Here is a 13,643-nt window from a genome sequence, read left to right on the forward strand (position 1 = left end):
GCAACAGCAGAACAAACATTCAACCAAAAGGCTATAATCAAGGCTATATCATTTTTTTTATACAAATTAACTCAAAACGTCCAGTGAAATTTAACTTCTGATACTTCGATACAATTTATCTCCAAAACGGAGATGTCATTTCCGAGCTCAGTAAACCTTTAACTAACTTTAAACTGATGGCTCCTAAATGGCTGTCTTAGGGCTAGCATTGGTTTAGCCATCTTAAGATAAGAAAGGCTTGGGGTTCCCGTTATGTATGATTATTGTTGTAGCTAAGGCCTAAGATTTATGAGGTCCAAGTTAACTTAAAGTGAAGTATCAGTTTTATGATTAGCAAATATGTTTGCTTGACAATACTGCCAAGAGATAAAGTGAGCTAATTTTGTAGATATTTTGTCGAGATATTCTAATCTCATATAAAAATGCTATAAGCCACAATCGGAGTGACTGGTGTTGCTTTATATCATGGGTAAACAACTTACTTGTCTTGTGAGAGTGCGAAATGTCTGATAGTATGGTAGACAGTGCCAGTCTTTGCCCTCTTCGCAGCCGGACTCCTCTCTTCCTGGCTGAGCAGGAACTCCACCAGTCTCTGTCTTCTCTTCCGACCCACATCCTCTTTCTCCTTACTATCCTTTTCATGCTTCTCTCTGCCCTCAAACTCATCCTCATCGCATTCTTTTCTTCTGCTGCATTTTTCAACTTTTTCAAAAGGGTTCCGCAGTTGAACATTCGAATCATTCGAAGAAATGTTCTAAAAAGGGTCACGGTTTCAGCAAATAATGCACCACAGAAATTTAGCTGATACCATCTTTTAATTTTCACAATTTTCTGTTTTAAAAAAAATGAGTGCCAGATTGCTAGAAAATATTTGCCATTGCTTTGCAGTAGGACCGTGTTCCCAAAAACCAATGAATTATAGACAAGCTGAAAATCAAAAGAAATTTACAGTTTTTTTTCAAAGTGCTGTGGTATTTTAAATTTATTTTAAAAAAATGGCTAATTTATAAAATTTTCTCAATTCTACCTTCAAAAAATCTTCACTTAGGTGTCATCTACTCAGCTGACCATAACACTTCCAATTAAATTAGGTAAAAACTTATTTGTAGAATGAAGAAATTTCAAGTCGCAAAAAGAATCTTGACAAACCTGGAGTTACAACGCATGCCCTAGTGATGAGCGGATTCAAATCTTGCAAGATATAAATCCCTCCAAAAAACAAAAACAGGGTAATATTATTTTAAAGAACACTTTGAAGCAGATTACTGTTGATTAAGCAAAGTACAAAACCGAAATGAATGGAAATGGAAAAAAAATTTCTAGCCCAGATTCAAAAAGTTTTTAAATACCGGAAAAATTTTTTGGGTGTTTTTGGCAGCTAAAATTAAATAAAAACCGAATGAATTGACTGTTACTAGAATTCTGATCAGCAGAACCGATTCTAATTGACTGTTTTTCTAAATAACTTTTTAATGTGAAATCCTGCAAGCATCTTGCATGTCTCTTGCAAATAACTGGCAACATCTGGAGCCATCATATTTCTTCTGTTTTCACATCAAATTACTCAATAAACAACAAATTTAGTTTAATTGTTTTATCTAAATACTTTTCTAAAACTAAAAACCTTTTCTAAGACTAAAAACTAATCTAAGGAAACCAATTTTTTAATTGATTTTTTAACAATTTTTCTTTTTCGCAAAGAAACACGGCAAACTAATTGTACCACACAGTCTGTCTTTCTGAATGCTTTTTCTTTCGCATTTTTTGTTATTTTTGACTCCGCCAATGCCGCTCCCCAGTCCGTGATGCAGAAAGAGGAGGGAGAAAAAACTCAAATCATACTGGAAATGCTCAAAAAGTCAGCTTTAACATCACTTGAGTAATTTTCTGACACAATATTACCAATTTCATGCTTAACCTTGACAATTTCAGCTCGTCTGTCATCGTCATCTAGCCAGGTAACCAAAAAACAGAATCCAAAATCTTGCAAGATTCTTGCAAAAAGAATACAAGTCTTGCAAGATTCTTGCAAGAGGAAAGCAATTTTTGCAGGAATCTTGCAAAATAAATGGAAGAACTATAGAACTATGCATCTTTTTGCAAGATTTCTTGAACGTCTTGAAAAATTCTTGCATGAAGAAAGCAATTCTTGCAAGAATCTTGCAAGGTAAATGGAATAACTATAGGACAATGCATTATTGCAAGATTTTGAACTCTTTGATCACTAGGGAGGGAATTACAAGCGTGGAAACCAAACTGGTAACCGGATTTCATAGGAACAGCCACCGACTTTTACTCTAGAGAAATTCTATGAAAAGCAAAGTCAAGGTAAGATCTCAAAACAAATAAGAAAGCTGTCAATAAAAATTTTAAAAGCAATTTAGACAATGATAACAATCTTCAAAAGCAAAATTAAATCAAAAAGGATCAGAATTTTTTAAGGAAAAAGAAAATTTATTTGAAAAGAAGTGTTGTTATTGGTAGTGAAACACAATTTTAACTAACAAGCCATTGATAACCATGACTCATGTTAATGGACAGTGAAAAATAAATAGTAGGGTTCTCAGACATATAAGTCAAGAAGGGGATTTGTGACCCTAACTTAAATTTTCCAACCAATTCAAAGTTGTTATTGCGGGAAACCATGTGTTAATTTTCACGAGTAACCAAAACTATATGCGCAGCCAATCGGTTATTCAACGATACAAAATCCTTCATAGAGAGAAGTGCATTTTCTCTTATACCTTTTTTATTTTACAAGAAAGGCAAATTTATATAGTCTTCCAGATCAAATTCAACAAAAATCAATAGAAAGTTACAATTTTCAACAACTCATATGGTCACTGGTTTAAAATCAAAGCCAATTTTCACCTGGACCTATCACTTTGGATCTATCAACAGTGAGTTTTGATTTGAATTGTTCTTTCTTTAATTAACATAAAAAAGATCGATTATTTTTTTTTAAATAGAAAGACCGACAGATTACAATCCGAATTATTTTTGTGTTGAAAACCCTCCTTGCTATTTTTGTTCTTCAATTAAGAACACCCAATTGTTTTGAATGTCATAGATCTAGATAATTCATTAGTTAAAAGATCAAAAATAAATGCTGCGTTTTTGATAATCATAGAGTAAAGCTAGCAAAAAACGGCAAAATTTTAGTTCCAGACTAGCTGTGGTACTAGCTCCCTTTGTAGTTTTTTCAGATTGTGTTAGTTGTTTTTGGGTGTGTACTTCCGGAAAATTCAACCGAAATGGACTTAAAAAGCCTATTTCGGACAATTTTTGGTGAAAAAAGGCTGAATTTTTAAACACTTAGCCAAAATGTTAGCCAAGAAAATGAAATGAGAACAGTCAACAATACATCTTTGCCTTAAAAAATGAAATCAACAGTACTATTGTTAATAATTTTTACATATTTTTATCAAAATTGACCAAAATTTCAGGCAAAAATTCCGGAAAATGTGAATAAAAATAAAGCAAGTTGGTCTAATATCCATAAAAATTTAAACCACGATAACTCGCTCGAGAAAAAGAAACTCAAAAAATCTTTTAATGCCATATTCTACCATATTCTACGCTGGACGAGCTTTTTAATGATACCACTCACAACTCTACGATGAATATATCGATCGTTTAAAATGGACTGAGCAAAAAAAAACTTTTGAGTATATAGTCCCCCCTGGGTCGGAACAATGACAAAATATTTACGGAGAAAATCGAGATAGAAGTTTTCCAGTTTTTCGTATACAGCATTTAGTTGCGTCCCACGTGAAGCCTGTTCGATTTCATCAATCTTCAAGATCTTACAATCGCACTAAAATTTTCTGCTTAAAATGATGGAATTTTGATTAACTTGATCATATTTCACGTTGGGCTCAATTTGCTGCACTTCACTAAAAACTGCAAGAACTCCTATCTGGATTATCTTAGTAAGCAAGTTTCTCATTTTTATAGAGTTTAGAGCAATTAACAATAATCTTTCATTTTCAATTCGATCCATATAAAATTTCACAAAAAATCAGAATTTTACCGAAATCGTCCTTCTAAAAAAGCTGTTTACTATGTAATTATGCTATTTAAACCTTTACTTTTGTTAATGAGTGTCGATGTTAGAATCTTCAAAATATCTTTTCGGTAGTATTTCGGTTTGATTTTTTCAAACGATCATATATCAAAAAGTTATTTTTTTACAGCGGTGTCATTTAAAATTAAATAAATTCTTACCGTTTTGATTTCGAACAACTCGAAGTTTTTGCGCATCGATTTGACACTGGTGTTGCGAACGAGAAGCTTCCGCTCTGGAGAATCCATGAATCGATCTAAAGCCGGCTCTTTTCCCTTGAGATCACTGCTACCCTTCTGGCTGCTCGAATCATCTAAATTCCTGACCCAAATCCACCTCTTACTGCCAGAATTCCCCAGGCATCCACCGCTGTTATCCCTGTTTGACCCAATTAATGCATCCATTGAAATTCCAAGTAGAAATATCGCCAAGTGGAATAATGTCAAAACTGTCTTCAGAATAGGCGCACAAGAAAAATTTCTTTTGATTCAAATTTCCCCTGATAACTGCAGAACGCTCAGGAATTGTGACTAAATTTTGACCGAAAAGGAATTTCCCCTTTACCACTTTTGCGAAGCTAGTAAAGGTAATTTGTGAAATAGCTTAGTGGGTACTATCAAACAGTAGAAAGCGGTGGTCTCTTGTAACAAGTTGTAAAATCAAGGTGTGCGTTCGCTGCAGAAATAAATCCACGTAATCAACTAAGGCCTTTCTATAGTAATCTGTGTGGTCGCTGGATATTTCTCTCAGTCCGGAATTAACTTCCAAGGCTGGACGACTGTTGATCAAGCTTGGAGAAAAGTGTAGCTACTGATAATTTTATCCGTTCTAGTGTTTATATAATAGTAACAGCACTGCCGGACCATGCCAGACTACAGTGTTGTTTTTCCACGATAGGGGGAGTATAAATTATGGTTCTGTTAAGTATGGTTACTGTGCTTCCCAGTTTCCTTCCTTTTCGTCGCTTCACTGTAAGGCTGGACAATGAAAAAGACACTGAAACGCGTTTTGTGATATTTCTTCAGCCTTCAGGACTGAACAAGTAGGAATAAATTCGAATATTTCTCTCAAGTGTGTGTGCGTGACATAATGAATAATGAACGTGAATGAAATTCCATAAAATTGGTCTTCTGTTTTTGTTTGGTTTTCACTGCTAGCATTAATTTTTAAGCCATTATGGCAGTTTTATTGGATCTAGGCAAGCTTTTTCCAAAGAGGAGAAATTGGTGGAACGAACTTTTAAGCAAATCTCTTTTCAGGTCAAATAAGCAAGGAATTGAAGCAAGAAAATTTGCAAATAATGGGAGTACAATTTAATCCCAAGCGTTGAAACTTTTCAATTGGAAAAATTTAAAATCCTTTATCAGGACAAATCAATAGGAGTAAGAAAGTATGGAACGAAACATTTGGAAAATTTATAACGCCGCTAATGAAAAAGCTGATCTAAATTTTTGCAAAAATCAAGTTTTGCATCTTCGGTTTGTTTCTCAGCATTCTACACGACGTTTTCCTGCAGTTTTCACCAGCAGCAGTGATAAATAAGCATTGTTTGAATAGCAGTTGTGGCGTTACATGTACACACGTTCACCATTTTCTCTGTCGTGTTTTGAATGTATAGTACACAATCTTATTGTAATGTGCCACTAAATGGTAACTCCGTTCACGCTTCATAGTTTTGCTGATGAATTTTTGAGACCAATTGAATCATCACTAACAATTTGACACAACCACGAAAGCAATAAACAATAGTGTAGTTTTATAGTTTGTTAATTGCTCATTTGACAGTTGAGATACACAGAAAGATATGATCAGGAAGTTGATCACGTAATAAAAGGCAAAGAAGTTGACCACAAATATGTCTTAATTTGGTCGGTCACATTTGCCCGAATCGAGCTGTGAGCGCATTTTGGATCTTTTCTGTTACACCTGCCCTATTTGCTGATATTTTGCATAGCATTTTTTCATCAATACGAATGTCCTGTTCACTTTTCATCAATACCCAAGCACTTTTACGATAGTTTTCCGGAAAATTAGCTTCATCAACCCCACTTCAAAATATCAAAACCCCACTTAAAATCAGAACTTTTCATTCAACTTTAAATTATATGAACGCGTTATTTCAGAAAAAAACTTCGACCCGGATGTCAGTTTCGATAAACGAAACTTCACACTAGTTGACACAAACTTGACACAAATGGAAAATGGCAAGATGACGTGTTTCAGTACTTTTGTGTTATAAGTGTACAATTGAAGAAATCAATTGCGGCACAAAATCCATTAATTTTATTTTAATTTTAATTTAGTTCAATTTCATTTCATTTCATAGTTAATTTTATTCATTCCTAATTTTGAGGATCAAATCTTTTTTGTTCATACTTTAAAATTGTTTACTGAAGAGTTATGATTGAATGTCTGTCCATGTCGTCTGCTGTTCTGTTTTGCCGCAAATTTCCTTTTGCAGTTGTTATGTTGTGTGCTCAAATTGATGATCAAATTTGAGTAAAACTTCGATCTTCATTCTCGCTAATCTTAATTCAGTTTTCAGTTGAATCTCTTTAATCCGAATTTCGCTCAGCGGAATGCTCAATTCCAAATAGCTAATTTAAATACTAATTCGCTAAACAAAACAATAGTCAAAGAGCAAACGCTGCGTTCGCAAGGCAAATATCATTAAAAAGTGGTAATCAAAAAGAATAAATTTCAAAAGTGAAATTTGTGGTGTAATCGTACCGCGAAAGCATTCGAATGCCAAACCAGTATGATGTTAATTCGCCTAGCAAAACACCTTATATTACAAAAACCGATTGCTGTGTGACTTGGCGGAGTCATTCCGCGCATCTCGCAAGACCCCACTGTCAATCAAACCCTTTTGCGAACGTGCTACATCAGACCCACCAATACAATGGGAGAAGTGGCAAATCCAGGTGAAGCTAGCAATTCTCGCAAGAGAGAACATAACGTTGGATACCCTACCAAAAACAAAGCAGACCCACGTTTGACTAACACCAGAGCCAAAATATGAAATTGCTATTGAAGACGCAACTGAACATACTGAACGAGATCGTCAAATTCGAAATAATTAGTTGAAACTTCAATAGGAATTGAAAAGTCAAAAAATTGCAGAAGCAGGCATCTTGTGTGGTGACAAGCCGTGGACACTATGTGACCAGAAGTGCGTTTCCATTCTGTACCTCAGCAATGGAACAGAGGGACGACGCATTTTGACGCAGAATTCCCCATGATAATAATTATGATTCCCCATGATAATAATTACAATCTCGCAACTTTAAAACTTTGGGAAATGATTAAAATAGCCTTCATTCGACACAGGAACATCGCTTTCAATCGCTATGTCTTTTTTCCGAGAAGACAAAAGAAAGGCGAGACGGTAGAGCAATTTTACAGTGTCCTCAAAGAGTTGGCAGAAAAATGTGATTTCAAAAATCGCGAGGAAGTGATCAGAAGAGACATCATCATCACCAATATGCTTGTGATGATGAAATGCAACGAGAACAACTTCGAGATACAGTGGAACCTGAAAGAGCTCTAAGCATTGCAGACAACATGGAGATTGTTCACCAAAACCAGCAACGAAAATCTTCCAACAATAACAACGTCATCAGCAGCGCAATCAAAGCATTACAACAATTCGGTAGATTTCGCGGTGCGAATGTTCGAATGAACCAGTCGAGCAAAAATAAATTCAATCTTGTAGCAACTGGTCTCTGTAGAGGCTGTGGCCAAAATTGGACAACAAGACATAGCCAAAATTGGACAACAACATTGCCCTGCTCTTGGTAAGAAGTGTAATCATTGTGGTCCGCTAAATCACTTTGCAAAGGTATTTCGGAAAAAATTGAAATATGCAAAAAAATTTCAACTAGATCATCAATACTTGCATCAATAATTTTAAAAAATTCTGAAACTGCGATAACTATGTTGTTATGGTGGAACTCTTAATACACGCCATATCGATCTGCAAAATATCACAATAACGCTCGGCAATACCGACTGTCATTTGTTTTTCCGATTCTGGTAGTGGGTGCACTAATATAATTATGTCGCATGCCAAATAGATAAGGTTTAATTGTATACATGCAAAATTGTCAGAGAAAAAACCACTCGAACTTAAAGCTTTCTCTAACTATGTAGTTGAAACGTTAGGAACTTTGAAAACACCAGTTAGTTGTAATGATTGGAAAATTCCTGAAGCAAAATTAACAGTGGTTACAGACGGTTTTCGACCTATTCTTGAACGTGATTTATTCGATCAATTGGGAATAACAGTTTCACAAATGCCTTGTCCGAAAAACGAGGTAAAAACAATTGAAGTACCTTGTGCAATAAAACAATCACTAGCGAAAGAACCGCCGGAATTAATTTCGAGGATTGGTGAAAAATTGTACGTAAAAAATCGTACGTTCAACTCAAAATTCCTTAGAAACTAGTGTTACCCATCAAAAAGAAGAAAAATCCAATTCACCTTCAACTAAAAGTAAAAATTGAACTCGAAAAATTGTTAAATGCGGGAGATATTGAAAAATTATCAAATTGTTCTGACCAGTTATTCTTTTCCCCAATTGTTATTACGGTCAAAATGGACCAATCCCTCAAAAAAGCTTTGGATTCAAAAATTCTGAATAAAGAAATTCACAAAAACAAATACCGAATGCCTAACATCGATTCACTAATACAAACCATCTTTGAAACACTGTCAAACGAGCCGCAAGAGGGCCTACTTTACAACATTAGATTTGCAGTACGCATACAGCCAGCTTAATCTTCACACTGGTACGGCCCACCATTGTAATTTTAATATTGTAAGCGGTGATATGACGGGCACTTATTGCTTCAAAACAGGCTTCTATGGACTAACGGATATGCCGGCGGAAAGCTACCGATTGTCCGTTAGACGATCTAAACAATAAATTCTCTTTTCTGGACGATATTTTAATTGTAGGTAGAGGTTGAATCGAAAATCATATTGACATTGTGAGAAGCTGTTTAATTAAACTCCATCAGGAAAATCTTTGCCTTAATTTGGCTAACTGTCATTTTGCTAAAGATCAAATTGAATCGGTCATCGTATTACCCAATCTGGCATAACCCCGTTATCAAAAGCTGATGCAATTCAACAATTATCTTCTCCATCTAATTTAAAGAAGTTACGATCTTTTATGGGATCGGTACATCATTTAGGTAAATTCATACCAAAATTATTACAACTGTGTCACCCACTCCGACCTTTACTAAAGAAAAACACTAAACTTGTTGAGACTGATGAGCATGCACAACACTTAAAAATAATCAAAACAAAAATTGCTGAAGCAACAGAAAATAAACATTTCAATCCTAATCTTGAAACAAGGATAAAATGCGAAGCATCCCAAAAAAGCTTCGGTTGTGCGTTAGAGCAACGAACTCAGGACGGCTGGCATACAGTGGCTTTCACCTCACGTTTCCTGAAATCGGTTGGAGATCAAAATAGTACTGTCAAAATTGAATTGTTGGTTGTAGTTTGGTCAACTGATAATTTCAAATACTATCTCAACGGTAAAATTTTTACTGTTAGGACGGATCACAGAGCATCGTTGTCTATAATAAGAAAAGACAGAGCTAATAAATCTTATAATAGTCGTCTTACACGTTGGGTTGACCGGCTTTTACCTTTTGTTTGTACAATAAATCATCTTCCCGGTTCAAAATTGGTCTTAGTAGGTTATATTTCACGTGAACCCCAGCAAAAAGCTGTTAATATCTCCACTTATGATGAACAACTTATAGTTGCCAAATTAGACGCAATTAAACGCAGTGCGAAACGTTTTTTATTGAATGCGGAAAATTATACTGATTTTGCGGCACGAAATCCGTTTATGAAATTGGTCGCAACTAATTCACATTCCTGCGACAAATTATGCAGTAAATTTGCACCGCAAAATCACGAATATTCCAAAATTACGAATAATGATAACACAATTAGAGAATTAACACCAAATAACTCTCATTCTGCTGACAAAATTGAGGTTACAAACATTCCTCACTCGCTTTTGCCTTGAATTGCCCTACCAATCAGTTGAAACAACATTACACAAATTTTAAACAAATTTCTGATAATTTTCAGAACGTCCTAATGATGTCTCAATCCGATGAGGAAACACTTTCACAAATAAACAGGCAACTCCATCAAAAGTTCTTTTCACAGATGAAGCTGGACCCTCTACAGTCCCCTCAGCTCCAGTCACACCCTCAACACCAGTCACAGACACAACAACTGTGACAACACCATTTAGCGACAATTTATCTACAGACTCTTTTTATTTTGCCCTCTCAAAAATTTTCTCCAATACCCTCATTGCCAGCCTAACGTCCAATGACGCAATACTCGAAGAGGTGCACGATTGTATAATAACAGAGAATGAAGATCGTTGTCGCCAGATAAGCCCGTATATACACAGTTTTTGGAAGGATCTTCATGCGAAGCAAGGCTGTTTATATGTTGATGATGGGCTCGCCATCCCCAACTCCATCAAGGAAGCGTATGTAGAAGCAATTCACGCCACACATCCAGGGAGTTTGGGGATGACAGACATGGCAGTGCACGCATGATTGCCGTTCATGCATCTATGTTTTTTTCAAAACGGCTAAATGTAACCCATGCGTCAAAATTGATAAAAAATTTAAAGTCTTTTATACCTTTAAAGTCTTTTACACCACTAAAATTGTGCAATGTACCAAATAAAGAAATTCAAATTGATTTCGGCGGACCAATTTATAATGAAAAAAATCAAGAAGTTTTTTTTCTGGCATGTATAGATCGATTCTCTGAATTCCCAACAGCAGAGGTATCTGACAAATGCACAAAATATTTTAAAATTTCTTCAAGAACATGTTTTATTTCATGGAATTCGTCGTACAATTAGGTTAGATCAAGCACAATGCAAAATCAATCAGCAAATTAAAGCGTTTTGTAATCAAAATAATATGAAGTTAATTGAAGCCTCAATACACGATCACAGAGCAATTGGTTCAGTTGAGAGGCTATTACAAACAATAAACAATCAAGAATCGGTTAGCTTGTACTAAAACGGCGGCGCGAAATTGCTTTAATTTAAGAGCGTCAACAAATTCTTTTTTTTATCAACTCCGTATATGCCGTCAAAAGACACTTAATCTCTCACTTTTTGAAGCGCATTTTGGAAGAACAGCTAACACACCTCTAAGCAATATTTCAACTGAACCCGACCCTAATATTCTGACATATAAACCATTTTGAATAAATATTTAGATATGGAGACAGTACGCTGGGATGAGCTCATAACAGATGAACAGTGGGATAACGAGGCACGAAGTGCCATTGAATTCGAAAAAAGTAGAGATCAACTCAGTAAAGACGCAAGAAAACGCTGAAAAGAGGACCCAGACAAAGGATCCAGCATGATCTCTCATCCAGATGTTGGTCTACCTGTGCCCAGAACAGAGGTTTCACTCACATTAAAATTAGCAAAAAAGAAACCCAAATCCAGGCTCGTCTGTCATAAAATCAAATGGACATACTTTAAATATAAAAGAGCCAGGCAGAATAAAACTAACTGTTGAAAATTCAGATCTTGCCAAACTCGGCACAAAAGCTCTAAGACAGACGGACTTAAAAAGTTATGCCGAACGAAGACCAAAAGCACCTACGGGGAAAATAACCGAAGATTTAATTAATCAACATGCGAAGGATGCGAGGAGAAAAAATGAGGGCAATAAGAAGATTAAACACAAACGTATTACCGATGACATGAGTTGTGTTTCATCCATCCATTCTAACGTGTCGGGGGAAGTACGAGTGAGAATGCCAACTAAGCCTAAAAAGAAAATCAATCCCGCGCCGCCACAGCCACCAATAGAAACAGTCAGTGATTTTGCGCCGCCAGTAACTCTCCCGCAAACATCAACCGTGGTTGCAGAACCCCCAACTCGACCAAGAAGGAAGGCAGCTACAAAAGCCACAACAACTATTCAGCCTTCATAAAAACGAAAACGGATCATAGACATCGTTAAATGAATCGGACTAATCAATGGCTTCAAAAAAGCCGTCAGATGGTAAAACAGCAACAAATTCAAACCAAATCCATTGTTTCAACAATCAAAAACACTGCCGCCAGCAATCAAGACGCCAAAGAATCAAACTTTTCAGTAAGCCCATGCTCAGTCGTACCCACCACAGTAATACGTCTCCCCGAACAGCGAAGGTCCTGAAAATATTATGGAAGTCCCCGAGGCAAAATGTGTTTCTGAAACTGATTCAGATTAAACATAAAACTACTTACAAACAATAAACATAACCAGTACATATTTTTACTAATCTGTTGTTATAAACAAACTTCGATGTTTACCTTGCTGAGGGGGAAATGTGGCATAGGTGTACAATTGAGGAAATTAATTGCGGCGCTAAATCCACTAATTTGATTTTAATTTTAATTTAGTTCAATTTCTTTTCATTTCATTGTTAGCTTTATTCATTCCCAATTTTGAGGATCAAATCTTTTTGTTTATACTTTAAAATTGCTTACTGAAGAGTTATGATTGAATGTCTGTCCATGTCGTCTGCTGTTCTGTTTTGCCGCAAATTTCCTTTTGCAGTTGTTATGTTGTGTGCTTAAATTGATGATCAAATTTGAGTACAACTTCGATATTCATTATCGCTGATCTTAATTCAGTTTTCAGTTGAATCTCCTTAATCCAAATTTCGCTCAGCGGAATGCTCAATTCCAAATAGCTAATTTAAATACTAATTTGCTAAGCGAAACAATAGTCAAAGAGCAAACGCTGCATTCGCAAGGCAAATATCATTAAAAAGTGGTAATCAAAAAGAATAAATTTCAAAAGTGGAATTTAGTGGAGTAATCGCTCAGCGAAAGCATTCGAAATCCAAACCAATATACTTTGGTAAATCGCCTAGCAAAACACCCTATTTTACGGAAACCGATATCATTATGACAACTTTTATCAGATTATTTGTCATCAATGTCGCTAAGAGAACAATAACATGAACAAGAAAATCTCGAGCGAAAAGATAATTAGAGAACAATGCGGAGCAGATATGAATTAATACATACAGTACAAAAGACGGCGTGAAAATTTTGCAGCACACATGACGCGAGTTTTCATGGTTGCAAAGAAAATGCATGCAAACATTAATTTTAAAAATTGGTTCCGTAATTTACTACTATGGCCTCCAATCTACGACATCCACGGTTGGCATCAACTAGTAATAATTTCCTGATGTATTATGGAAAAACAAAGTTGGTTGATATAATAAAGGAGTAAAACTTTTATTGATAAAAAAACATGAGCTGTAGGTTTGTGCAACAAAACTTTAACATTAAGGCTTTTGTATGCACCGTTCTTTCTTTCTTTCCAGTAAATGTTTTCAACATGACTCCCAAAAAAAGAGAGACAAAGCAAAATATGAACTTAGAGTTAATTTCACATCCAGATTAAGCCTCTTGTAATTTACACCACTCATATAAGCTGAAGTACGAAATATTTTTTCCACCCATAATCAAACAACACTCAATTAAATCTTCAA

At 35.5% G+C, this 13,643-nt stretch overlaps 1 protein-coding gene across 1 annotated transcript; it reads right to left on the reverse strand.

Annotated features, from left to right (window-relative positions):
• Nucleotides 1-482: 482 nt before the first annotated feature.
• LOC142355376 (uncharacterized) lies at nucleotides 483-5,766 on the reverse strand (the record flags this gene model as incomplete). Its single annotated transcript, XM_075407576.1, has 2 exons — nucleotides 4,228-5,766; nucleotides 483-754 (listed from the first exon to the last, which is right to left on the reverse strand). Coding segments are annotated over exons 1-2 (515 nt in total), but the record flags the coding sequence as incomplete, so codon positions are not given.
• Nucleotides 5,767-13,643: the final 7,877 nt, after the last annotated feature.

Source organism: Convolutriloba macropyga, unplaced genomic scaffold (genome assembly GCF_964194025.1).
Source record: "Convolutriloba macropyga unplaced genomic scaffold, txConMacr16.3 SCAFFOLD_2407, whole genome shotgun sequence".
Lineage (NCBI taxonomy): Eukaryota > Metazoa > Xenacoelomorpha > Acoela > Convolutidae > Convolutriloba > Convolutriloba macropyga.